Raw genomic sequence first — 26,176 nt, forward strand, 5'->3', positions numbered from 1 at the left:
CTCAGATTGTTGATGTTGATGTTGCTGTTGTAGTTGGTGTTGTTGTTGTTGTCGGTGATTTCTTGCTTTGTCGGAACAAGAAGCTCTTCCAACACATTCATCTGAGTCGACAGTTCCATTTTTCGGAAATAACTCTGATATTAAAGGAAGAGAAAACAGAGTGTGTGTGTGTGTATGTGTGAGAGAGAGAGAGAGAGTTTTGTGGATTAAAGAAGATGAAGTGTAAGTGTATATATATATATACATAAATCCATAGCCCAGAGCAGAGATGGGTGTGAGTGAGAGAGCATACTGTTGATTTAATTAATAAAGATTCCCGTTATAATTTGTGATTGGTTTTTTTATTATTATTAACTCTATTTAAATATCTCTGGCCTTTTATATAATGTACGGTTTTATTTTGTTTGATAACACATTTTATTGTTATCTCGTGACAAACAATAAAAACATTTTTGTTCGCTCTAGCCTCTAGCTAGAAATAGAGGAGCTATATAATACAAGACTTGACATGAATCGATGTAATTTATATATTTGGCAATCCTTGCCTACGCAAAATAAAAAGTGCTAATGTTAACCGAATTTTACTCAAAATCATTAAAATGCTTATGGTCTTTTTTTAAAAAAGTCTCGTAGTTTGTAGAAAGGTAAGTGCGAGTAAACCATAGCTGTTTTTGGTTTAATGTTTTATATTACTCTAGTATATAATAACTATATATGTGCGGTCAAAAATTTACAAACATTTAGAAACGTTTGTCACAGTTCGGTGTTGAGGACCTGAATATGTACGTTGTGCATTGTAGTATATAGATGATTCGTCTGTCAAAATAAAATACGATGAAACATTGTTATATATTCTCAGTTTAGATGATGATTTATGCGTTTACTCTATACATTTCCCTTTACAAGTTGAAATATTTCACTTTGAAAATAATTTCCCGTTTACTAGATATATGTTTGATTTTCTTTTTGGTTGCATCTAAATATCTAATGCCATGCATGGATCAAGGTCCAGACCGTGAGGATTTTTTAAAATGTTGGCTCATAACCTACCATAAATCCAACAGAAATGTATATATATGTTTGATACGGGTTTTTTTTTTCGGTTTATCATTCAGAATATTCTTATATATATAGGTTATGATAAGACGACGGTAATATGGGAAATGTTTAGAATAAAAGTTTTGGTAAGGCAAATAATTTATAATTATGAATTAGAATGTTGTTTATCACGAACAAATTCTATAATATACTCTTGGTTGAGTAACATCATGTAAATTATCTCTGAACAAAACAAAAAAGAAAAAAAAATCTGGACTCAAATGCAAGTCTAAATATCAACGAAAATGTATATGTCTAACCGTTTGAGTCTAATTATTGATAATTAGGTATACGTGATTGACAAACAGCAAGAAAGAGAGAATACCTTGATTAATTCCCTTTCCTTACAGTAAAGCTTTGATCCCACAAATTTCTTGTCTCGACGAAAACGGATCAACATTGTCTAGTGTCTACCCCTCTTGCTTTATTTATATATTTATTTTGTCTGCCATATTATAATGTGTCCTTAAAAATTTATGATAAAATAGAGTGTTTGAGAGGAAATTACTGGTATGTGGTCACAGAAGCGCGCGTACGTAATTGTCTAATTAATGTGTATACGCAAATACACTAAATTGCGTCGAAATCTTGCCTTAATTTGATAATCAGCATCAGTTTTTGTTTTAAATTACAATCTGACCCTTAAATCAAGGTATCGTTTGTGAATAGTAATTCCAACTTTATTAATGCATAGCCATAGGCTGTAGAAATAATTGCCCTATGTTCACATTTAATTTGTCTTACGTTTGATATTGACGTTTATTCTTTTCATTTACGCTTTTAAAGTCAAGTTTTCATAATTCAGATGGCTATTCGCTGCAATTATTCTAAACTAATCACCGAATAAATTGGAACGTTCAGAATTTTGGGTTGCCCTCGATTCAACCCACCATAAGGGGTGTAAATTTGCAAACGTGAAAGTTCGGGGGTTAAATCAGAAACTACACTTATTGAAGCAAATGTAGCTACTTGACTGCTAAAATATATACGAAACAAATCCGTGGAAAATCACGCATATGCCTAGAATGTAGCTTTTACTTCTTTTTTTATGTGTAATTTTTTTATGTTTGCATGTGAACTTGTTGCTCCATCTTCAGTGCCATTTTCAATATGTATAAAAAGGGACCGTAAATAAAAACAAACTGTTAAGAAAATAAATAAATAAAGTAACAAAAGGAAATAGCGAGAAAGAGAGCACATGGCAAAGAGAAGCTCCATGTTCACGAAAACAAACAAACTGTCTAAGGCCTATCTCGTCCTCTCAGTTCACTCACTTTCGATCTATATATATATATATTTTTTTTTTGTTTTCTATATTTTTTTTTCTATTCGATAGTAGTAAGTTGTGGACAAGTTAACGATATATATATATACACATTCACATTGAGATAAAATATATCACATTCACATTCAGATAATACCTTCATGTGTGAATGTATTTACATATATATTGAATGTAGATGATTTGAAAAGTACCAAACTTACGGTATTTTAGGATTTTAATATCGTTAACTAGTCCACAATTTAATACTATATCAAATAGCAAAAGATACAATGTAAAGTTCCCACAATTGATCGCATCGATAATATTGAACCAAATTATGATGGTTCAAGATTTAACTACTATTTCATCAAAAAGTCTACTCGAAGGAACGCCTCCTAGTTCATCTGCATCATCAGCTAATATTGAAGATTAATTTGGATTTTGCGGGATGAAAATCTTCCGGTTATAAAAAAAAAAAAAGATATTTTTTGGATAAACAAGTAGAATTATGAAGTTTTATAAAAAACAACCATACTTTTCGCAAAACAGTCAATCTACTATCTATACGTACTCATAAAAGATAGATAAACTATATAGGCACATAAATAAACCCACCACGTGTCATTATAGGCAATCCTCCACAAATGAGTATAAGTATAGATTTTATATATATACACTTTTTAAAACAAATATAGGTGGTTATTATTATAAAGATGAGTGTTGTGAAGAAGAAGGAGAAGAGATGGACAAGTCTGTGGAATGAATCGAGGCTTGTTTGTATTCAGAAGCTGTGATATGCGTGAGAGTTTGTGGGGGCACATTGAGATTCAGTGAACTGTCATCTACTGTATCGTGACCCTAGATCTCTCCCTAATTAATGATCTTCATTCTCCATTATCATCTTCTTCTTCTCTTCTTCCTCCTCATCTTCACATGACTAGACTAACCAAAAAGCTGCTCGTCAAAATTTAATTATTACTTCGTCTTCTTCTGTACGTACTCGTCATTTCCATTAACTCCTCTTTGGATTATAATCATAAGTCAAAACCTTTACTAGATCTACAAATAAGTCGACGACTTGGATGGTTCGAATCATTATTGTTATTTTCATATTGATTCTCAATCTCATCTTTGTAAAGGAAAGTTTTAACTTCTAAATGTAAGTAACTAAATAAAAATATAACATAACTAGAGGATAAAGTAAATGGTTTGTAATGACGAGTGCTGATGATCTGTTTGAACTTTAATACCGCTAAAAATCTTTAAACTTTGATGATCCACTGAAAACATCTTATATTCATACGAGAATTTTAACGAAATATTTGGTAGGAAATTTTCATGACCAATTTTCTATGCAATTTTGACGAAAAATAAAAGTGATGAGAAATTGGTAGAAAATTTCCTACCAAATATTTTGTCAAAATTTCATAGGATATTTCTACCAATAACCTATCACGCGATCAAAAATTGAAAGGAAAATAGTAAGGCCAATGGCTGATAAGTATTTCGTAAGAAATTTTCTACTAATTTTTGACAAAAAATTATGTGTAAAAATATCGTAGGAATTTGGTAGGAAAATTTCAACTTTTGATTTGTCCCACATCGATGATCTTAGATAATTTAAATGAGGAAACTGCTCTATAAATAAGACATTCATGTTCCTTTTAATAATTTTTTTTTCTATATATAATATCTCTATATATAGTATCTCTATATATAGTAATATTGAATTAATAATTAATTCATCTTTTAGTTTAAATTTTATTTAATTTTTAATTTTAAAAATATAATTTTTTTTTTACAAAATCTGACAAATAGTAGGAAAATGGTAGGAATATTTGAAATTGGAAAGAATGAAACTGAAAGAAAATGGAAGTAATTTGGTAGGTATTTTCCTACGAATATCCTACCGCGAAAATTTTCCCACCAAAATTTTCGTAGGAAATTTCCTACGATTTTCCTACATTTTAAAATTTTCGACGGCATAGAACCTACAAAAATATTTGGTAGGAAATTGGTAGAAAAAACTGATTTCCTACAATTTTCTGATGAAATATATGATAGTAATATGTGATGTTTTCTTGTAGTGATCGGTTCTATTATCTAATAATATCTTTAATACCACTTAATTCCAAATTAAATACAAATTTTAGTTACATACTTTTTTGTTGACACACATTTAGCTTAGTCTAGTAAAAACACCACAAACTCTAATTTTTCCTAAGCTGCTTTATTTTTGGTGGCAAACGAACTCTAACTTAAAGAAATTAAACCAAGCTTTATCATTTATATATTTCATTTATCTATAACAGTCTACACCTCAAAAAAAAAAATGTAAGTGGGTAAATTTTGTTTTTTTCAGTATACGTTAGTTCAGCTTTAATTTGCATTACATATAAAATAGTACTCGATAGTAACATTTTGATATTGATAATCATAAACAACAATTCATCTTAAAAAAAAATAATAAACTCGATTTAGAAAAAGATTTTATTCTCCGTCCGATTAAGCATTTGGAGTAAAACAAATAAAGCAAGGTTAAAATCCATGAAATTATTTTAACAACAAATAATGAAATAAAACAAGCTAATAAAATAAACAAAGATTGACCTGATTCGGTTCTCAAGGTGAAGTGAATGTATGACAAAGAGAAGGGGCCAAGACCACGTGAATTCTTCCAAGCACAAACCTACGTGGTCTTTTATAAAGCGTCCACGTGTTCATGTTAACATTGCCAGGCAACCACGCATCTTTTCCGTATGCGCCAAAAATAACAATGTGGAGAACAGTTTTTTTCCAAAACAAATCTTCTCGTAATTAAACAATTAATAACATATCAACAATAATAGTACTTGTTTACTGACAAAAGAAGAAGTAATTGTACGTACTTTTTAAAAGTTTATGAACAACAGTTTATTGTGCCATTTAGAGAATAAGCTTAAATCAGGGGATGCGATGCAAATGCGGATGCAGAATATGTTTTTTTTTCCTCGAACAAACAGTTTATTTTAATTTTAGGGAACAGTTATTTTGACTTCTACAAGAAAGCATATTATTGTCTAGTTAAGGACAATTCCTCGAATGATTTTAAAATCCTACTGGGTCTAATATATACCACTTCAGTTTAGAGGAGCAATATGTCTTTTTCTTAATATTTATATTAGATATACCTGGAAGAATTTCGATACGATTTTAGGAATTTTCATTCAAGCTTCTAAAATAAATTATTAAAGAGGTGGAAAGAATCGAGCAACCATTAAATTAAAATTTATTCAGAAACCATTTTGTAAAACTGCTTACAGATGATATTTTAAAAAATAGTATGAGAAAAGGTATTTTTCAAAAAATTATTAAAATATTTTATCGATACGCAATTGTCTAATTATTTGTCATTGAGAATCTATAGCTAGAAAATATATAGTTGGTTGAGAACCTATAGTTTTTATCAAAACTAAATATATTTTTTTTCGTACGTAGGGAGATTTTGTTTGCATTGCATGAAATCGGTGGACAGCCCATAGTTTATGAATATTCTCTCATCAAAACCGCTTCTCGCTTTATTTTATTTGCTTATTATTAATTATATTATATAAACTTATAAAAAGACACATATTTCCCCCACTGGGGCCCGTTTGTCGACGCCGAAGTTTCAGATTTAAATTAAAAATTTTATCAACAAAAGTATCGATCGAATGGCGAATGCGATATATATATATATATATATATACGAAGAATACAACAAAATTCGAGAAATGCGGTAATGGAAGGATGTCCCAAGACACTCTTAAAATTCGTTGAGGTTATGTGCAAAATTCATGTCAAACATGTACAATTGTACAAATGAATTTAGAAAAATTGAGACCTCAGTTTATATAATACGTACATATCAAAAATAAAATTTTGAAGAATTCTAAATAGGAGATTACGTTGTATAAGAATGCACTTTTTACGTATGCTAAAAGCCTAAAAGATATCTCTAAGGGATTCATACCATTCACCATTTAATGAGCTCTAAATTTTAAACACTTAATATCGTAGAGAATTTGAGTATACTAAGGAGGGTTTTTTTTTAAAAAAAAAACAAAAACATTATGAAGGGGTTTGTTGGGAGTTAGAATTAGTTAAGGTTGGCTGATTTTATGAGTTGGATAATTTTTTAAAATTTCCATTTGTGAAATTTGTAGAGAGTTTCTTAAATGTGCAGAAAGTTTTAATTTGTATACAAAAAAATCTATGAAATAATTTAATACTCGACTTTAGAAATTCAAAGGATGTCAATAGTATTAATATAGTAAATAAAAGATAATAGTACGAATAAACTAAAACTATTTTATTTAAGTATCGTGAACAACGAATACAAAACTAAACATGGTGGTTAAACTGTTGATAATTTATACGTACGTTAGGATTCGATTTCATCGACTGCGTTTTGTATCGGCTGTAGCAAACATTTAATATGGTAAACTAACCCGAGCTTCTATGACCTTTAAATTTTGTTTGGTTATCATATATACAAAAAAAAATATATGTTAAACTAGATAATTATAATAAAAAATATATAATGCATCTGTTTGTCTAAATTTATATGGATTTTAGCATTTTCAAATTCTAGTATTAACATCGTAGAATCTAAAATATATCAGTGATATAGTGTTATATATCGCGCAACAACGTAATTTCATTGACTAAACGTTTTTTTTTGTTATGCGCAAGATTAAGAAAGTCTGCCATTTTCACATGTCTCTTTGCTAAATTTGTTCTCCAAAATTTTGGTCATGTAAAAAAAATGAGCCATTATTTTATCTTGCTTGTGTTTTAAACCGGAATTGGTCTAAGACTAAGAGAGTGTAATGTCTTATAGGATGTGATTTTATAAAAGCATGATTGGGAGGAGAAGGGACATAATGTACAGGAGCAAGATTGGATTTTTGCCCACCCAACTAAAACCTGGATTTTATGCAATCAATTACATAACCGTTTAAAAAAAATAAAAAAAGAAAGAGACCAAAATCATTAATATACACAGTAGATATAGAGACTGCGTATGAATGAGAAATTAAATGGCAACGTCATATTCTCCGTTCCATATATAAGTGTACGTTAAAGTAAGAGCTCGCGCATAGTCAGCATGTCATACTCATTACATTTTTATTCAGCAACATGCTTTTCCAATCATGCAATGTGTTATGGCATTTAATTAGCGACATTTAATTGGTCCATATATACATATCTTTTATTTAAAAACCGTTTTTTTAATAGAAAACATAGTGTTGCATCATAACTTTAGATTTTAGCATAGACTCGCACATACACACGATCTAGGGTCCCCCGGTTTTATCTCGTGTCCTCTCTACTGAATCACTGATGTCATGATATATATGATATTTGTGTCAACTACATTTTATTTCTGAATCTTTCGGAAAATATTGTATAATTATCAATCTTGCACTTTGCGTGAAAAGAAGGGCAAAAGATCATTTCCGTATATTTTGAATTTGCGATTTTAGCTAGATAATACACCAAACTTAAGAATGTCAAATTGCGGCTGAATGTTTTAGTTAGGACGCTATACAGAGAGATGTCTTAGCATTTAAATGTTGATGGTTTAACTAGATGTTGGATCAAACTCTAAATTTATTCAACAGTCAGATAAATAAATACTTTAACAACAAAAATCTATCAGATAAATATTAACATGTATGAAGGCATGTCAGGAAGTGAATGTTTTTTTTTTTTTTTTTGGTTTCGACCTACAGATACAATTGTTGTTTTTTAATATCAAAAGTTGTTACTTGCAGCTCCAGACAACTAGCGCATGATTGTCATAGTTTTGGGAACCTATATTTTGTATTGTTTCTTAGGATATGATAAGAACTACGAAAGAGAATTTTAATCATCGAAAATCAATATTCAAGGAAATTTAATTGTCAAGTAAGTAATATTAGACGGTCGAACGTGTGGTGCCGAAGAACTTAATTGAATTTTAGGCTGATTTTAAATGCTTGAAACATTTATAGAATAAAATAGTATTATACATATGCTATACCATAATATTAATGAAGTAACATGATCTCTAAATCCAGTCTCTATATCTGCTTAATCATAACGTTGAATCGCGTATTCGAGAAATAAAATGAGTCAGAACTTCTGAATTTCTATTTTAAATATGAGACATAAAAAATCAAGTTCGACACGATTCCTGTTGTACATTTCCTAAGGAACAATGGAACGACTTAAAAACAATGGAACGAACAGAAGAAAAACAGTGGGGCCATTCAATTATTACAACATAGGAAGAGAGCTTTATGAGAACACGAGCCAGATTCAGTTAATTATGTCTAATGTTGGATACTTGGATATATCGTTAGTTTAATTTTGCTTTTCACCTCAGGTTTTGTACGTATCATCAGCAAAGTCACATCTCATCTCACACTCACATGTCCAAAACTATTCATTTTATTCGACAAATCAAATTAACATTTAAATCGTACCTTCTAATTTTTCACCTCTAATGCCAGCTTGCACATTAATATTTTATTCCTAAAGTCAATGGAATGAATAGAGTGTAAACATGGATTTGAAAATTGTAAAACTCTAATGTTATTGAACTAATATTTGAAATTAAACATTCAAATACATTGTTATCATAAATACGTTAAGTTAGTAAATTTTATAAAATATTTAGTGAATTTAAGGTATTTTGGTGGAGTTTTTAGTTTAAAATATAAAAATTTAAGTCTCGTGGTTTTTTGTGAACATAAAATTTTAATAACACAAGAGCCAAATTTCTAATTTATTTCTTTGAGGGTGAAAACTTGACGGGTTTCATCAGGATTAATAGTCATAGGAAGGATACACTCGGTCGAAGAAAATATCTAGAAATTCAATAAAACTCAAATACTTTATTTGGTTCAATATACTCTCACCTATGTTTGCTCGTGTATGCTAATTAATCATCATTAAAATATATTAAAAACAGACACTCTCTAATCTCTATAGCGTGACTGTGTGAGAGAGGAGCTATTTGTTTCCATATTTTGGGCCTGTAAGAGTTAGTTATAAAAGTAAAGTTATTGGGCTACACACTAAAAACCCATTAGTTAGTAACCCGTTTATTTCGGACGTGGAAGGCTTGGAAGTCCTGTCCAGCTATCATGTAACGGTTAAGTGACAATAAAGCCACCCAACCTGTTCATGATTTGATTTGGCTGGTTTATCTCAAAGGATCTTATCCGCTAATTGGGTTTTAAAGTTCAACACAGTTCCCTCATGAGTTTTCAGAGAAATTCAATTTCTCAGTGACCAAAACAGAATTTACTTTTTTGTTTTCTCTGATTGGTAAAGACATTTTTTATGAAAATCTCGGCGTCTAATGGTTTTTAGTTTATACTTTATGATGATCTGTATCTTAGCGTTTAGTTTCCTTAACAATTTGGAAGCTTTTAGGGATGGTGTTTCTCTCTTACCGTTTAATTTGGTAAACTAATAATTACCATGAAGAAAATGAAAAAATGCCGTTGTTTGTAAGAAAAACTCGTTGTAATGGGAAAGTGTTCGTCGATTCACAACGAAATTCGAAATTTATGAAACGTTCGAGTATTTTCCTTTAAAAAAATTAATGTTTTTATGAGGTGGAAGAAGAAAATAAATAATCCACATCAGATGAGAGTGTGAGAGCACGCAGTTTCATAAAAGCGCGTGGTCATCGATAAAAATATGTGATAGTGGATGCTTAGCTGTCATGGTTCCCACAGTTTCTGCAAAATGGTCCCCACTTCAGTTGTTGGGCTTAGACGCTACCCTTAACATCCATTTTTATTTAATACGGATATATGAACTTTATGGCTTTATCCTGCGAGTCTTTTTTTATAAGATTTGTTGTACTTACAATTTTTTTGTGACGTTATATTTTTGTTTTATAAAAGTGATAAATAAATTCGGAAATACTAGTATAATGGATATTTTATAACATGTGTATAAAAAGGAAATTTGTAGTAAATGGAAAATTAATAGTATCAAACAGGGAAAAAAATTGTTTTAGTTTTAGTTAGAAGAATTTGGCCCACTGCATAATAATCGTGTATCTAATCTAATAATACAGAGAGTCAAAGCTTAATTAAAATTGGTATTTAAAAAAGAAAGCTCAAAATGGGCTTCAAGAAAAGGTTTTATATAAAACAGAAACCAACGGTCCAGATTTGACCCACTTTGGTATTAAAAGTATATAGACAAAAATGCACTCATTCACTCAATAATTGTGTTTTATTACTCTTGCAAGAAACAATGCACACACTCTCTCTCTCTTTTCTCTCTTTTTCTCTCTTTTTCTCTTATCTCCCCTTGTTATCTCCTCTTGTTCATGCTAGTTTTCTTCTCTCTTACTGAGAAACCTGGCTAATTGTTTCTTTAGATTTTTTGGAAATTTCTAAATAATTTTTTATTTTTGTTTCCTTTTTTTTTTCCTGTGGAGATTATGATCAAAACGGTTTACCTAAAGTTTGTGATAATGATGAGGTCATGAACAGTCAATATTCTGGGTAAGTTCTGCTCCACACATACTATGCTTTTCTTGGTAATAAACCGCTCCCCATTTTTCCTTTTAGAAAAAAAAAACAATTCATATGGAGAAAAAAATCAATAACTGCTTTCGAAAACTCGAATTGATTAGATATCGATTTTCCAACTTATTGCAGTTCTAGCCCAGATATCTGAAAGGGAGAGCCCATTAGCGATTGGGTTCATAACAAGGAGGGTGTTTTCGTCATTTTCTTACGAATGGATGCTGCCCTAAATTCGTTCGCTGTATATAGTCGGTGACCGTGCGTGCCGTCATGTAAAATTGATTATATTTCTTTTTTTCAAATTTTCTGGTCGAAATTGATTACTTTACTTCATTTTTTTACGAATTGGACTACATATCTATTAGATAGAGATATGGTGGATATGATGAATCTAGTGTAATGTTTAGTTTAGGCTTTTAGCTTAGAATATTTCAAGTTTATGGGGTTAATCAAAAAAGGGTTCAAAAGTAACGAGTATTCATATATGAACGAGATCCTAGCTGTCTACACGTGGCGATCGCTGACCTGGCAAAAGAAAAAGGGACCAATCAGAGAGTCTGTAAAAACAAAAACAAAAATAAAGAAATAAAAAGTCACTGTGCGGTGCGACATTAGTTTGCCTCTCTCCATAAACCAAAAAACAGAAATGGAAATCATTTAAAAACCCCATCAATTTTTGTAAAGTTCCCACCTTCATAGGAAATTTTTTTAAAAGAAAAGAAAACACACGACGCCTCATGAACAAACGGCTAAAACCTCGCCACGTGGCTTTTTACGCGATCTGAGCCATCCGTGGCAGATTTCCCGGGCAGCTAGATCGGGCAGCTTCATCGAGCGGATCTGAACCGTCAGATCCAAATTTAACGGTTCGATTTCAACAATGCGTTATGTCGGTCAGATTCCAATGGCCTTTAAGAAGAGATGGTGCCTCCCATCTTCTTCCTCATTCCGGTCATCTCAAAACCCTCTTTTATCCTCCTTTTTATTTTTCTTCACATTCGAGCTCTGAAATTTTTATTTTCCCCGATCGCCGGGATTTTCGCCGGTGATGTGATTTTCCCGCCCTTTTTTTTGGAGGTAAAATATTTTAGAGAAGCTGGAGACTCCATAAGAGCGACAACCCCGAAATGACCTTGCAACCTTCGCGATTCGTATGGCGCCGGCTGTTTTGGCTACCTTAAACGAACCGTCGTTCCAGGGACAATGCGGCGCCGTTTTTATGAGGAAATTTACAAGCCAATCCGTCCCCGAAAACACCAATAATCCTTTTCCTTCTCTCTTCAACCCTAACCCTAGCCCTAATTTCGATTCGATTCACAGGAGCAATTCGAGCAAGCAGTTCGATGATTCGTCAGATTTTGGAGCTTACGCTACTTTTAATGTCGCTGGGTACACCTCTAGTCAGCTCAGGGAGCTGAAGAAGCGATTGACCTCAGAACTCGAGCAGATTCGGATCCTGAGGGAACGGATCGAGTCAGGGACGTTCGAGACCCAGCAAGTTTACAATACACCTGAGGTATCCGCCGTTCGATCAGCTCCGACCAATAGCTTTGCCGGTGAAACGAATGACCTTGGACTGAAGAAGAAGAAACCAAAGAAAAACGGGTCAGGCCTGAAGCGATGCAATCCATTTGCTACGGAAGAGTCTCACATGAAGCGGCCGGCGGCTTCGGATCCGGAGTCGGAGAAATTGTTGGCCGGTATGTTGAATACTTGCAGTCAGATCTTGGGTAAGCTGATGAAGCATAAATGGGCGTGGGTGTTCAACACGCCTGTTGATGTTGTAGGTTTAGGGCTTCATGACTACCATCTGATCGTGAAGAAACCCATGGATCTGGGCACGGTTAAGATGAATCTGGAAAAGAGGTTTTACGTTTCGCCGCTTGATTTTGCAACCGATGTCAGATTGACATTCAGGAATGCAATGGCGTACAACCCGAAGGGACAAGATGTGTATTTTATGGCTGAGAAGCTTCTTGATCAATTCGATGTTATGTTCAATCCTGCATTCAAGAAATTCGAGGCTCAGCAGCTGAAACTCACTTGTTCATCATCTCGTCCTGAATCTGAGTTCATGCAAAGGCAGTGGAATCAGACTCCAATGGCTGCAATTGCGAGGAGAGGAACCGAACAAATCTCTATAGCGAAGAAGTTAGATTCAGTGAAGCCGCCACAACCTACATTGCCTCCGCAAGTAGTCGAGCCGCCACTTGTGCAAACTCCTTCGCCTTCTCCTCCTCCTCCTCCTCCACCTGCGGTTCAGCCTCAACCGCCCCTTCCGCAGCCGGTTACTGAAGTCGATGCCCCTCCTGATGTGACTGAAGTGACCAAAGTGAGGAAAGGGAAGTTGCCGAAGCCTAAGGCTAAGGATCCAAACAAAAGACTGATGACAATGGAGGAGAAGTCAAAGCTTGGTATGAATCTACAAGACTTGCCTCCTGAGAAGCTCGGGCAGTTGGTTCAGATTCTCAGAAAGAGAAACGGACATTTGGCTCAAGATGGCGACGAAATCGAGCTTGATATTGAAGCGGTAGACAATGAGACTCTATGGGAGCTTGATCGTTTTGTGACCAATTACAAGAAGATGGCCAGCAAAATCAAGCGCCAAGGGTTTATCCGGAATGCTTCAACTCCACCTAGAAACATGGTAAGCAAATTAACGCTGCATCCTATCGAAGCCGCCATTGTTTCTCTTCTGTCTGTACTTAGATTGTTGTTTTTTTCCGTCTCTGTCTCTCTCAGACGTCGGTGGCGGCAGAAATGGGTAGTGCGGAGAAGAGAACAAGGAAAGGGGATGCAGGGGAAGAGGATGTAGACATTGGAGAAGACATACCAATCGAAGATTATCCATCTGTAGAAATCGAAAGAGATGGTACTGCTGTAGCAGCTGCTGCTAGTAGTGGGTCTAGTTCTTCCGGCAGCTCTAGTTCTAGTAGCGGTTCCTCGTCTAGTGGTATGTTCCAAAAAACTCTCCTTGTTATGGCCAAGTAAATATATTCACTGTTCTTGTGTCAGCTCTAACAAAGTTGTGTGGTTTTGATGCTTATATGCAGATTCAGGGTCAGGTGGGAGTTCATCAGGTAGTGATTCTGATGCAGATAGTGTTCAATCGCCGTTTGTGGAATCAAAAGAAGCTCACTGATAGAATCTATTGGAGGATTTAGCCAGTTGTTCCTCTGTCTTCAAGTACTAAGAAGCGTTTTGTATCCACAAGACTTAGCCAGAGAGGTGGAACCGTGGGTGTAAAGGAAGGAAGGAGGGGAAAAACACCGAGAGAAAGAGAAGGATTTGTCTGTTCTTTTGAAGGAAACCTTAGGAAGCAGTTTTTATTTGTTAGAGAGAAAACATGGTATGGGTAGATAGAGAAAAAGCTAGTTCGTTATTTAATTCACCTTTTAGATATAGGAGTTGTTTTAGTGTATTTGTCAGATGATGAACAGAGAAGGTGAGAATGGAGTGTGGAAAATGTTGGAGAAGACAAGAGTCTGTTGGGGGTTCTATGACTTAATTTTTTGCTTTGTTCTTAGTGGTAAAGAGTCTGGTTGTGGTAGGAAAAAAAGTTGATAGAAGAGAAGAAAGAATCAATGCAATGTAGTAGTTGAGCGATGTAAATGGTTGGAAAATTAAAAATCTTATTTGTTGAAAAAAAGTTGATTTTTTCTTTTCTTATAAAATGTCACATTGGAAACGAGAGTAGCTTCGATCAAAAGAAAAAAAAAAAAAACAAGAATAGTAAAAATATAAAGGTTTAAGCAGAAGCAGAGGCAGCCAGCAAGAGACCATTGTGTCTGAGAAGAGGCTCTGGTGAAGGTTCGCGTCCTCTAAACTCAACAAAGACCTGAACATAATTTTGAATCAATAAGAATGGCCGTCCGTCATAAGCACTGAATTTGAAGCTATCATATGAAAACAAAGTAAATAGTCAAAGCTATACCTTAAGAGGCGCTTTTCCTCCTCCAAGCGCAAGTACTGTGTTTCTGAATCTCTGTCCTGTTTCTTTAACAGCCTGTTTGCAGCAAAGGAGTTTCATTCATGTAATCTCTCGTTTCTCAACTCTTTATGCTTCTTAATTAAATGTCTTTTAGCATATTGTAATAAAATACCTTAATGTCGTCCAGTCCAGCGTCTTCAAAAGCTGAAAATGCATCTGCGGACAAAACTTCTGCCCACTGCAAGTTTTTTTTTTAAAATAAAATATTTGGGTGAGAAAATTTACTACAGAGTCGATCGGTTAAAGTTTTGCTCAAAAGAGATTCAAAATCACCTTGTAACTGTAATATCCAGCCGCATATCCACCTATCCATGAACAAGCGAATGTATGCGTGAACGATTTGACCAAAAAGCAACCAAAAATATTTCTCTCTTGAGGGTTTTAGATGATTGATACCTGCAAATATGTGACTGAAGCTACAAAGGAATCTATCCTCGGGGAGTGGAGGAATCACTTGAGTTTTTACTGATACCCTTTGATCTACATCGTAAATGGACTCTGGTCCGCCTGGTATATATTTTGTGTGCAGCTCTAGATCAACACTCGCAAATTTCAACTGAAACAAAAAAACATGAAACCATCGTTAATAACAAACAAAAAATGTCTTGATTCCATGGATCCATTACGATGAAAAATCGTCACTTAATATGTAAAACAATCACAAGTTTGTTGTGCTGCACTCACCTGACGAAGACTAAAGGACCCTGCACGGAATGTTCTTGCAGCTAGGAGTTTCTTGTACACTTCCTCTGGGAGTGTTTCCCCTGTTTGATAATGCTTAGCAATGCTCATTAACGTGTCCCTGCAATTCAGATTCATAACACTCATTAACGTAAATTTACTTTAAATTTCTCCACCATACCACTGAAAAAGCATTACAAAGAGGTACCTGTGGTAGCACCAATTCTCCATAAACTGTGATGGTAATTCAACCGCGTCCCACTCGATATTTCTAATACCAGCCACTAGCCCCTCATCCTGCTTGGTAAGCATATGCTGGAGAGCATGTCCAAATTCATGAAACACAGTCTCTACCTGTATATTAGCGTCATATTGTAGTCAGCAAGTAAGAATTTCTCGAAATTTTCTGCCAGGCTAAGATTTGAAGCAGGTATAAAAGATGAAGAAAATCTAAGATTTGTCATTTACCTCACGGAATGTCATAAGGCTTGGCTTGTCACCTACTGGAGGAGTTTGGTTGCAGACCATGTGAGCAACAGGCAGCCTAACAGACGTACCTTTCTGAGCCATGACTCGGCTACGGGAAACAACTTCATCCATCCAAGCACCGCCTCTTTTCTCTGAAGGGCGAGAGTATGGATCAAAGTAAAAGTAAGCGACTGGGTTTCCAAAAGAATCTTTGACGCGGTAGAACCGAACATCGCTGTTCCAGACCTTCAAATTAATAATAAATGTCAGATAACACGCTTTAACTAGTATATCACATGCCAACGCAACAGATAAGTTTCCAGAATTTACCGGAGCCACACCATCTGCTGGTTCAATATCGATTCCAAATAATTTCTTAGCTAGACTGAAAAGTCCATCCATAACCTTTGGCAGGGAGAAGTATGGACGTAGTTCTTCCTAAAAAGACCAAAGCGACAGATACAAATCAAGACTTTCAAAACAATACCGTTATGTCACAGTTCGAGGAGGGCAAAGAACCTCATTAATATCGTATTTGGATTCACGAAGCCTCTCACTCCAAAAAGTGGTGTCCCAGTGAGTCAAGCTGTCAGATTCTTCAGCACCTTGGCTCTTTGCGAAACTCTTGAGGTCTTCCATGTCTAATTCATACAATGAAGCAAACCAGGAAAAACAAAGTTCGTCTTTAATAGGCCATGGAATCTCATGCTATAGCTGACTGCCTGACTGTTACAGCAGCTGCCAACATGTTACCTTGAACAGCTGGATCCCAGGAAGCACTACGAAGCTTCTCTAAAAGCTCTGCTGCTTTCTCAACAGTAGCCATTTTCATAGCCATACTTACCTACAATAATATAGTGTCATATTAAGCCAATTAGAGAGAAAAAAGGAACGGTTTTACTTAGGTTGATGACTCTACCTCAGCGTAATTGTTGTAACCAAGAAGCTTCGCTTTTTGCAATCGAAGCTTCAGGATTTGGTCAATAATTGCTGTATTGTCCAAATCACCAGAAGAGGCACGAGATAGATAAGCACGGTAGAGTTCCTCACGCAGAGCACGGTTTTTGGCATGTTGCATGACAGGAAGATAACTAGGAGCATCCAGCGTAATGATCCACGGTCCATTCTCAGCAGTTGCATTTTCATGGCCCTTGTGTCACATTATCAAGACGGAAAAAATGAGAAACCCCGAAAGAAAAGAAACATGGAAATTTGCATATCTTTTTTAGTTGATATAAGCACCTTGGACACAGCAGCTTGTGCGAATAGCCCAAGAGCACTTGGAGGCAATCCCTCGATCTCTTTCTTCTCTGTTATCAACTTTTCAAACTTCTTTGTAGCATCCAAAACATTCTCAGAAAACTTATGAGCAAGTTTTTCGAGTTCCTTCAATCAATAGAAAAAAAGCATATTAGTATTGCGAGATGACAGTTCTTGGGAAAACAAAGCTGTGACAGATTCCGAAACCAGTTACCAAACTGGCTAACATTTAATTTGTCAATGGGTTAAGACAAACCTGTTCAATTTTGTTAAACTCTTCTCTCTTTTCTTCGTCAAGAGCAATACCAATGAGAACCGCCTCCTTTATTTGTGCTGAAATAGTGGTGAAAACAACAGTCAGCGCATCTATAAATCTGCAAAAGATGATGAAATAGATGTTCTTCCGTTGAATAGATCTAGAAAAACTAGCCTTCTACTAAACGTTGACGAGCTTCACTGAGCGATGGCCAGTCAGGAGACTCTAGAATAGCTTTAAAGGCATCGTATATAGGCTTGCTTTGCCCCAACCTGAGCTGAAACTTCACCTTCTCTGGCTGCAGAACAACACTATGGTTAGTATACGAATTCCAATCTCACAGATCAAACAAGCATGAGTATTGCATCTAACATTGTACCTGAACGTCTTCAATGGCAGCACGAAGCTCAGGTGTATCCTTGACAGCCTTAAGATGATTGATCATTCCCCAAACAACAGTTAACCGATCAACGATTTTCTCTAATGGTTCCACCAATTTAGGCCATGATGGCTCCACAGATTTCTCTAGCCCCTCCAGTTCAGCTTCCTAAGCCAAAAAAAAAAAAAAAAATCAATCAAACTCAAATGTCCATAACAAATACACGAGAAGCTACGAAAATGATCCAATCATAATCTCCGGGAAGAAGAGATACATACGAGGTGCTGCAGTAGAGCACGGATGCCGGGACGAACATGTTTGGCATCAACGGAATCAAACGGAGGGAAATCGAAATCCTGCAAGAGAGGATTCGATAAGAGACTATCGTCGGAGACAACAGAGTCTGCGACGGAAGAAGCGGCGGCGACGGCGGAGGACATGGAGGGAGGAGAGGAGGAGAAGTGGCGGAAGGGCAGAGAAGTGGAAGTGGATCTAAGAGGGAGACAGAAGGAGAAAGAGGAAGACCAGATGGGGCAAGGATATGATTTAGGAAAAGTTGAGGGACGAAACTGAGAAGAAGAGAAAGTTTTAGCAGTTCGTAGTTTTGGTGGTGAACGGCGAAGAAGATTGAGAGAGGCTCGTGACGTTGTATTCGCCATTAGAGTGTTGGCTATAACAAGCGTCGCGATTATTGTTATTCTCTTCATTATTTTTCGGACTTTTTTTTCTTATTTCTTGAGATTTTTTGTTTGTTTGTTTTGTATAGGTTCCAAGTCAATCCTATTGATGTGATAAAAGGGTAATTTCGACTCTCTCTCTCTTTTTGTTGGGTTTAAGTTGTTTAAAATTGTATATTTTTTTACATTTGGAGACTTAAGTAATAAAATAACTTAAGTTTGTTTAAATAAAATTGTTTTGTATACATGCAATTTGAGTATATAAAAAAAAACAAAAAAAAAAATCCCCAGTAAACATAGATATTACAAAAATTTATAAAATCTCTACATAGTATATTCACCTAATGATATTTGTTAGATATATATATAGCTATTTTCGATAATCATAAACAAAAGCTGGAATAGCTCAGTTGGTTAGAGCGTGTGGCTGTTAACCACAAGGTCGGAGGTTCGACCCCTCCTTCTAGCGTTTTAACATTTTTTTTGCCCCTTTTTTATAAGGTGATAAATAATGCCCCACGAGTTCAACGTCACCCATACACATCGTAATAACTTGTTCGACGAACTGATCCAAAAAACTCGACAAGACACGTTGAAGTTATATAGCGATACTCGACGTAGCTGTGTTGTGCCCCAAATACGACAAGGATCCATCCGACAATAAATTTTATCAACCCTTCATTAAAAAAAAAAACTCTTATTAACAATATTACGAAATGGTAAAATAGTGTAATAATATATATAAATCACAATTACAGTACGTACTAATCAGGTTATTCTAAGTATTACCATTGAATTTTACCATTAGGCAGTACAACAATTACATGTATCAACTTACTAGTTACTACCAAATGAAGATAGATATTACAATAGAAAGAAAATGTTGACCATAGAAAACTAATTAACAATCCATAAAACGAGAAATTATGATTGGACCGCTACAACATAAACATCCAAAATCTACTACATTTTCTTTCTTTTTTTTGGTCATTCATTTATGTTTAGCTCTTTAACTCTTCCAAGTTTCATCAATTATAAAACCCAAATTTCCACTCGCTCGTTAAAAACAATCTCTCTCTCTCTCTCTATGTTTTTTTGTTCTTGAAGAAATGGATAGAGATCTCGCTCTCGCCAACCACCGAAAACCTTCGTACTTCACCGGTGGATGCTTGAGTTCCCCGTCTTCTTGTCTCTCATTGATCCACAGAGGAACAGAGTACGCTCGAATCAGTAACCACAACAAGAACACAAGATCAAGTCCGAGATTGAGGAATTTGCTGAGAAAGTTACTCTTGGTTACAAGTTGCCGTAACACGAAACCCAAGACGTTAATCAAGTTTCACTACGATGTTGTCAGTTATTCGCAGAACTTCGACGATGGTTTGTATTTTCGCGATGATGATCGCAGGGCTTTTAGAGATCTTCGACTACAGAGTCCGGATCACTGATCTTTTGTCAATTTTAGTTTGGAACATAATATTTCATATGTACCCTCAACTTCTGTTAATTACATATATGTACCCTCGAGTTTTGTTTTTGTTTGTCACTAATGGTCCCTGCCGTTTCATTATTTACATATACTTTTGTTTATTGAGTATATACCCGATAGTTTTGTTCATTACATGTGAACCCACCAATTTTGTATTTTGTTTATTACATATAAGCCCGATAGTTATTCTTTTACCAGTTTTGTGGGTTTGTTTCTAACATATTTGTGTTTTTTTCTCTGGAATTGAGCTTGAGAGAAAAAATTTGAGGGTGTTTGCAAATCAACTCTACTTGATCATTATTATAACATGATCAGGTGTTTATTCTCCTCGTGAATTTCACAAAACCCTTATTTTTTGTGTGATTTTTAACAATTTTTATGTATTCGAGAAGAATCGTTTACATTGGAACTTGAATACTCTAGCAAGATTCATCGTCTTTATGTCCAACCAACATTTTATAATATGTTTAGAAAGATTCATGATTTTTTTCTTCAGAAAAGGTTAGTTTTAAGAGTATGCCCACCAACTGTTCGTTGAAATTCTTTAACCGGTTCGTGATATACCTCGGCTGATTGGTTGGAGCATGATCATGATAAGGCGAATCATTTGAAGGTAGAGTTAACCTGAATATTTATTAGGACATTGCGTTTAAAAAAGGATTTCTATGTTTATATTTTCATGTCGTCTTCGAATCAAACTTATTTTATCGTTTTGGTTATCAGTTGTTTATTCTTAGCATCAATTGTGTTGCTTGGTTTAGTAGTAATTAAGCACATTCCTCTGTTCATGTAGCAGATAGACTTAGTTGACTGACAAAAGAAAAATCCGTGGTTACAGGGATTTGATTCGTATTCGTTATCCGAGGTTTGATTCTGGTTCTCTAATGAGCTACATTTTTTCTAATTGCAGTTTTGTAGTTTGACTTGATGGCCCTTTTCTACAAAATTATAATTTGTTTTAATGTTAAGTATAGCTTAATGAATATAGAGACCTTCTTAGCTTCTATCTGCACAATGAAAAACTCACTCTTGTTCTTGCTTTTTTCCTTCCCTCCTTCTCCCTTTTGCCAGCTCACTTGACTTTCACATTTCTCTTGTTGCTGTGGAATTATCTTTAATTTCTGCACTCTGTTGTAGTTACATTGTGTTCTTTGTCTATACTAAAAGCTTCTTCGGCAATGTGTATGTTTCCTTCTCTCATTATGGCTTTTTCTTCTTTTTTCCCTCGTTATTCACATTCAAATTTTCGTTTCTCGTACTCATCTTCATCATTTTGAAAGGAAAAATATAGGGCTATGGGCATCGTTAACAGAGCATTATTCTGGTAAGGCATACCATATCTAGGCTGAGCTGGTATAAAGTTTTCGCTTGCTTTTACTCCTTAACTTTATGATTGCAAAGTATGTTACCGTTCAAGAAATCTTCTAAATTTTGCAGGTCTTGCCATATTCTTGAGCAGAGTAAAAAAAATTTTGAGTTGGACTCAGTCAAACTGTTTGAAGATAGTTTTTTTAGACTTGGTTTGACTAGAGATTTAAGAAAAGTAAGAAAAGGAGAATCAGTGATAGTGATATGTTGGATGGACCCTCAATTAATTAGGCCTTCTTTTCTTGACCGCACTTTAGTTCTTGATTGGATTTTCCGTTCTTCTGTACTTGATGATTTTAGGCCATCTTTTTTCTTATCTTTCTTCTTCCTTCTCGATGGCCTGTTCAATCTTGTTCTTTTCCTTTTTCCTCCTCCTCCCTTTTGTTGTTGATTCACTTTACTTCAAATTTACTAGTTTTCGACCAGGTGATGCCGGGAACATTGTTTACCACGGGGATGCAACGCCCGATGAAAATGGAACAGTCAACTTCAACAACGCTGCACGTACATCTCAGGTTGGTTGGATAACTTATTCTAAGAAGGTGCCTCTATGGAGTCCTAGAACTGGTAAGACTTCCGATTTTAACACCAGTTTCTCCTTCAAAATCGATGCTCGTAACCTTTCAGCAGATGGTCATGGGATATGTTTCTTTCTTGCTCCTATGGGAGCTCAACTCCCTGCTTACTCTGTTGGTGGTTTCTTGGGTATGTTCACACGAGAGGATATTTACAAATCTTCATTCCCTCTCGTTCATGTCGAGTTTGACACATTCAACGACCCAGACTGGGATCCTGGGAATGTTGGATCTCATGTCGGGATCAATAATAACTCGCTTGTTTCTTCCAACTACACCTCTTGGAACGCAAGTGCGCACAGCCAAGATATTGGTCATGCGCATATCTCATATGATTCTGTTGCAAAGAACTTAAGTGTGACTTGGTCTTATGAACTAACAGCCTCCGCTGATCCAAAGGAGAATTCGAGCCTTTCTTACATCATCGACCTCGCAAAGGTTCTACCATCGGAAGTTATGCTCGGGTTTATAGCCGCTGCGGGAACAAATACAGAGGAACATAGACTTTTATCATGGGAGCTCAGTTCAAGTCTGGAAAGCGAGAAAGCCAATAACAGGATAGGACTTGTAGTTGGCATTTCGGTTTCCGGGTGTGTTTTCCTGACCTTTTTGGTCATCACAACCGTGGTGGTTTGGTCGCGGAAGCAAAGAAAGAGGAAAGCAAGAGAGATGACAAACATGATATCGATAAACGAAGACCTCGAAAGGGAAACAGGACCAAGAAAGTTTTCTTACAAGGATCTCGTGTCAGCAACCAACGGGTTCTCACAGCTTAGGAAGCTTGGTGAAGGAGGGTTTGGAGCGGTTTACAGTGGGAATTTGAAAGAAATCAATATGAGGGTTGCGGTGAAGAAACTATCGGGTGGTTCTAGGCAGGGGAAGAAAGAGTTTCTAAACGAAGTTAAGGTCATCAGCAAACTAAGACACCGAAACCTGGTGCAACTCATCGGTTGGTGTAATGAAGAAAATGAGTTTTTACTGATATACGAGTTAATGCCAAATGGTAGCTTGAACTCTCACCTCTTTGGTAAAAGACCACAAATACTCTCGTGGGACACAAGGTACAAGATAGCTCGTGGTCTAGCCTCTGCTCTGCTTTATCTTCATGAAGAATGGGATCAATGTGTACTACACAGAGACATCAAGGCAAGCAATATAATGCTTGACAGTGATTTCAATGCAAAGCTAGGGGATTTCGGGCTGGCTCGGGTTATGAATCATAAGCTTGATTCCCATAAAACAGGATTGGCTGGAACTTTTGGATACATGGCACCTGAATATGTGATGACAGGAAGTGCAAGTAAAGAATCTGATATATATAGCTTTGGAATTGTTCTACTGGAGATTGTGACGGGGAGAAAATCGTTGGAGCGAACGAAAGAGGAAGAAGAAGAAGAAAACAGTGATACAGAGAGTGATGAGAAGAGTCTTGTGGAGAAAGTGTGGGAACTTTATGGAAAGCAAGAAGAAACGTTGATTTCATGTGTAGATGAGAAATTGGGTGAGGATTTTAACAGAGAAGAAGCTCAACGTCTTCTGGTTTTGGGGTTAGGGTGTGGTCATCCTGATAAAAACTCAAGACCTTCGATAAAACAAGCGATCCAAGTGCTGAGCTTTGAGTCACCATTGCCTGATAATCTTCCATTGAAGAGGCCTGTTGCTACGTATTACACCTCGTCTTCTTCTTCTCCCTCGGTTAACTCAAGTGGAGCTTCAATAACGTTCACAAGCCACGAATTTGGTCGTTAACTCTAAAAAATTCTCTCTATGCTTTATTTAATAATTGTGTTATATGCTTTTGAAGCATCTCTATTCTTTGTCATTATTTTTGGAGATATGATTTTATAAAACTCTTTTGTAACATACATTATTCGCAATGGTACGCTTTAATTCTGTTTCTGATTGGTTATGTTATGATTACTAGAGTAGACTACTGTATCATATATAGACTGTAGCACAGAGAATCACACTCACTCTAACAACTTTATCCCGCCCAATCTCCCTTTCAGTCTCTTGTGCAAATTCTCAGATTCTTGAATTTTCCTCTCTCTCGCAAGCGACGAAGATGAAGCCTGTCTCGTATCATCTCCTCCTCCTCCTTCTCTCGCTAACCGCCATAGCTGTGCCGACGAGCATCTCCGCCACGAAGATCGGAATCACCATCTCGTCTCCAGCTTCCATCTCCGGTTCTGTTCCGATATCGCCAGAAAGAATCGTCGCCAAGGTTGTTTCCATGAAGATTAAGGCGGTGAGGCTCCTCGAGCCAAATCCGGCGATGATGCGCGCCTTCGCGAACACCAACGTCTCTCTCTTCCTCTCCATTCCAAATCCTCTGGTTCCTCTCCTCGCTTCAGATCGCTCCTTCGCGTTGCGTTGGGTGTATCGCGAAGTGCTTCCTTTCCATCCTCGCACCAAAATCTCAGTGATCTCCGTCGGAAACGACGTGATTTCATCATATTCGCCGGATGCTCGTCCGCCGTTGTTTCTACTCCCGGCGATGCAGAATGTTCAGAGGTCTCTCGCGCATCTGAGAATGGACAAGATATCTGTATCCACGACCTTCTCTTTCACCAACACAATCCCAATGGCTTTTCCTCCTTCGTCGGCTCGATTCCAACAACCTAACGGGGAGCTGATTATCAAGCCGATTTTGAAATTCCTCGAAAGAACCAACTCATCTTTCATAATCAATCTGCATCCCTACCAGATTTACCGATCCAGCTTCTTGATTCCACTCGGATTCGCTCTTTTTGGAAACTCCCCTTTATATTTCAGAGACGATCTTAAGAGCGGAGTTAGGTACGATAATCTCTTTGATATGATGGTCGATGCTGTGATTAGCTCGATGGCCGCCATGGGGCACAAGAATCTACCGTTGATTGTGGCGGCGACTGGTTGGCCTAGCTCGGGAATCAATGCCAGTGAAGTGGATGCGACATTGCTCTACAGTGAAATGTTCTTGGAAGCATTGATAACTCGCTTGAGATACGGGCGTGGAAGAAGGTTGAGGAAAGAAGGTGTTTCAGAGGTTTACATCTTTGAGCTTGTTGACACGAAGCAAGGGGTTCTAAATTGGGGACTTGTGAATGACGATATGACCAACAAGTATCGCTCTGGCCTCCCTGGAGACAACACCAACACCAACTTACAACGCCTTGAACTCATACTTGTATTAGCGGTGGGAGCTTGCGTCTTAATAGTCTTCATATTTGTGGCTCACAAATTCAGGTACTATCTGATTCTTCTCTTTGGTTGTTTGGAATTGGCTCACTTTGTTGGTTATTGGCTTAGGTTCACATAGGTTACTACGTACTGCTATTCTTTGTTGGTTATTGGCTTAGGTTCACATCGGTCACATGAAAGATCTTGGAAAGAGTTTTTGGATAAGAGAAAGAAAAGAATTATCTGTGTCATGATTTTGGTCTTACACATGTAGAAGATGAAGCAACTGTGTGTGTGTACTTTTTCTAATCCTGAAACTGATCAATTACGTGTTACATGAATGTTCCAACAGTAGTAGGAGGAGGAGGAGGCCGGCAAAAGTCAAGAAGACAGAATTGTTGTAGGTGGGCTGAGCACAGCTCCCTTTTTGTAATTTCGTTCAGGCCCGTTAGCGAAATGGAAGTCTAGTAAGATCAAAGATCGACAAGCCCATGCGCGAAGAGTAAAACGAGGTCGTTCAGGGAGACGACCTTTTCATATCAAAGGAGCAGCTCGCCACCTCGGATGGGACGTCTCGCCACCTCGACATGAATGGACAGCTCGCCACGTCGACACAGATGAAACAGCTCGCCAGCATGACGTTTTAATAGACGGTCGGTCAGGTCTATCTACCCGACCGCCCAAGCTAGTCTGACCGAGATGTAACATAATCTCAACACTATAAATAGCTCTGTAACTTCATTTATTACGGGATCCGTAATCTGAAATAAAGACTAAAAAACTCTACACTTAAATCTTCAACTCTTACCTCGTTTACTTGACCTCGTAATATCACCTCGAAAACATCATATCGATCTCACTTCTATTCAAACAAGAATCTCCGAGCTCCACCTAGATACATTTACCAAAGTGACCTCGTGTGCGGATACAATACAACAAGAATGAGT

General features: G+C 36.3%; 6 protein-coding genes, 1 long non-coding RNA gene and 1 other non-coding gene across 8 annotated transcripts in view; 6 read left to right on the forward strand and 2 right to left on the reverse strand.

Moving 5' to 3' along the window:
• LOC18013299 (transcription factor bHLH93) overlaps positions 1 to 196 on the reverse strand; it is a 2,159-nt gene extending 1,963 nt beyond the window's left edge. The window contains exon 1 of the mRNA XM_006393942.2: positions 6 to 196. Coding sequence (XP_006394004.2) covers positions 6 to 119 — 114 coding nt within the window. The 5' untranslated portion in view covers positions 120 to 196. The remainder of the gene's footprint in view (positions 1 to 5) is intronic.
• Positions 197 to 10,638: 10,442 nt separating this feature from the next.
• LOC112083542 lies at positions 10,639 to 11,287 on the forward strand. Its single transcript, XR_002897681.1, has 2 exons — positions 10,639 to 10,899; positions 11,056 to 11,287. It is a non-coding gene; the product is annotated as an uncharacterized LOC112083542 (long non-coding RNA).
• Positions 11,288 to 11,874: 587 nt separating this feature from the next.
• LOC18013241 (transcription factor GTE7) lies at positions 11,875 to 14,572 on the forward strand. Its single transcript, XM_006393944.2, has 3 exons — positions 11,875 to 13,570; positions 13,666 to 13,876; positions 13,977 to 14,572. Exons 1-3 carry the CDS (start codon positions 12,077 to 12,079, stop codon positions 14,063 to 14,065), a joined length of 1,794 nt encoding a protein of 597 aa, XP_006394006.1. The 5' UTR covers positions 11,875 to 12,076; the 3' UTR covers positions 14,066 to 14,572.
• On the reverse strand, positions 14,526 to 18,665 carry LOC18013242 (probable cytosolic oligopeptidase A). Its single transcript, XM_006393945.2, has 17 exons — positions 18,237 to 18,665; positions 17,959 to 18,126; positions 17,754 to 17,877; positions 17,580 to 17,656; positions 17,306 to 17,449; positions 16,983 to 17,213; positions 16,817 to 16,907; positions 16,583 to 16,704; positions 16,394 to 16,501; positions 16,064 to 16,309; positions 15,804 to 15,949; positions 15,599 to 15,716; positions 15,311 to 15,470; positions 15,188 to 15,219; positions 15,027 to 15,092; positions 14,858 to 14,929; positions 14,526 to 14,761 (listed from the first exon to the last, which is right to left on the reverse strand). Exons 1-17 carry the CDS (start codon positions 18,663 to 18,665, stop codon positions 14,672 to 14,674), a joined length of 2,424 nt encoding a protein of 807 aa, XP_006394007.1. The 3' UTR covers positions 14,526 to 14,671.
• A 365-nt stretch (positions 18,666 to 19,030) lies between these two features.
• TRNAN-GUU lies at positions 19,031 to 19,104 on the forward strand. Its single transcript has one exon. It is a non-coding gene; the product is annotated as a tRNA-Asn (tRNA).
• Positions 19,105 to 19,699: 595 nt separating this feature from the next.
• LOC18012020 lies at positions 19,700 to 20,345 on the forward strand. Its single transcript, XM_006393946.2, has one exon. It carries the CDS (start codon positions 19,745 to 19,747, stop codon positions 20,081 to 20,083), a length of 339 nt encoding a protein of 112 aa, XP_006394008.1. The 5' UTR covers positions 19,700 to 19,744; the 3' UTR covers positions 20,084 to 20,345.
• A 1,334-nt stretch (positions 20,346 to 21,679) lies between these two features.
• On the forward strand, positions 21,680 to 23,930 carry LOC18011655 (L-type lectin-domain containing receptor kinase IX.2). Its single transcript, XM_006393947.2, has one exon. The coding sequence runs from the start codon at positions 21,783 to 21,785 to the stop codon at positions 23,814 to 23,816; it is 2,034 nt and encodes a 677-aa protein (XP_006394009.1). The 5' UTR covers positions 21,680 to 21,782; the 3' UTR covers positions 23,817 to 23,930.
• A 202-nt stretch (positions 23,931 to 24,132) lies between these two features.
• Positions 24,133 to 25,368, forward strand: LOC18012254 (glucan endo-1,3-beta-glucosidase 2). The gene has a single exon (XM_006393948.2). It carries the CDS (start codon positions 24,133 to 24,135, stop codon positions 25,366 to 25,368), a length of 1,236 nt encoding a protein of 411 aa, XP_006394010.2.
• Positions 25,369 to 26,176: the final 808 nt, after the last annotated feature.

The sequence above is a fragment of the Eutrema salsugineum genome, unplaced genomic scaffold (assembly GCF_000478725.1).
Source record: "Eutrema salsugineum unplaced genomic scaffold, Eutsalg1_0 scaffold_6, whole genome shotgun sequence".
Lineage (NCBI taxonomy): Eukaryota > Viridiplantae > Streptophyta > Magnoliopsida > Brassicales > Brassicaceae > Eutrema > Eutrema salsugineum.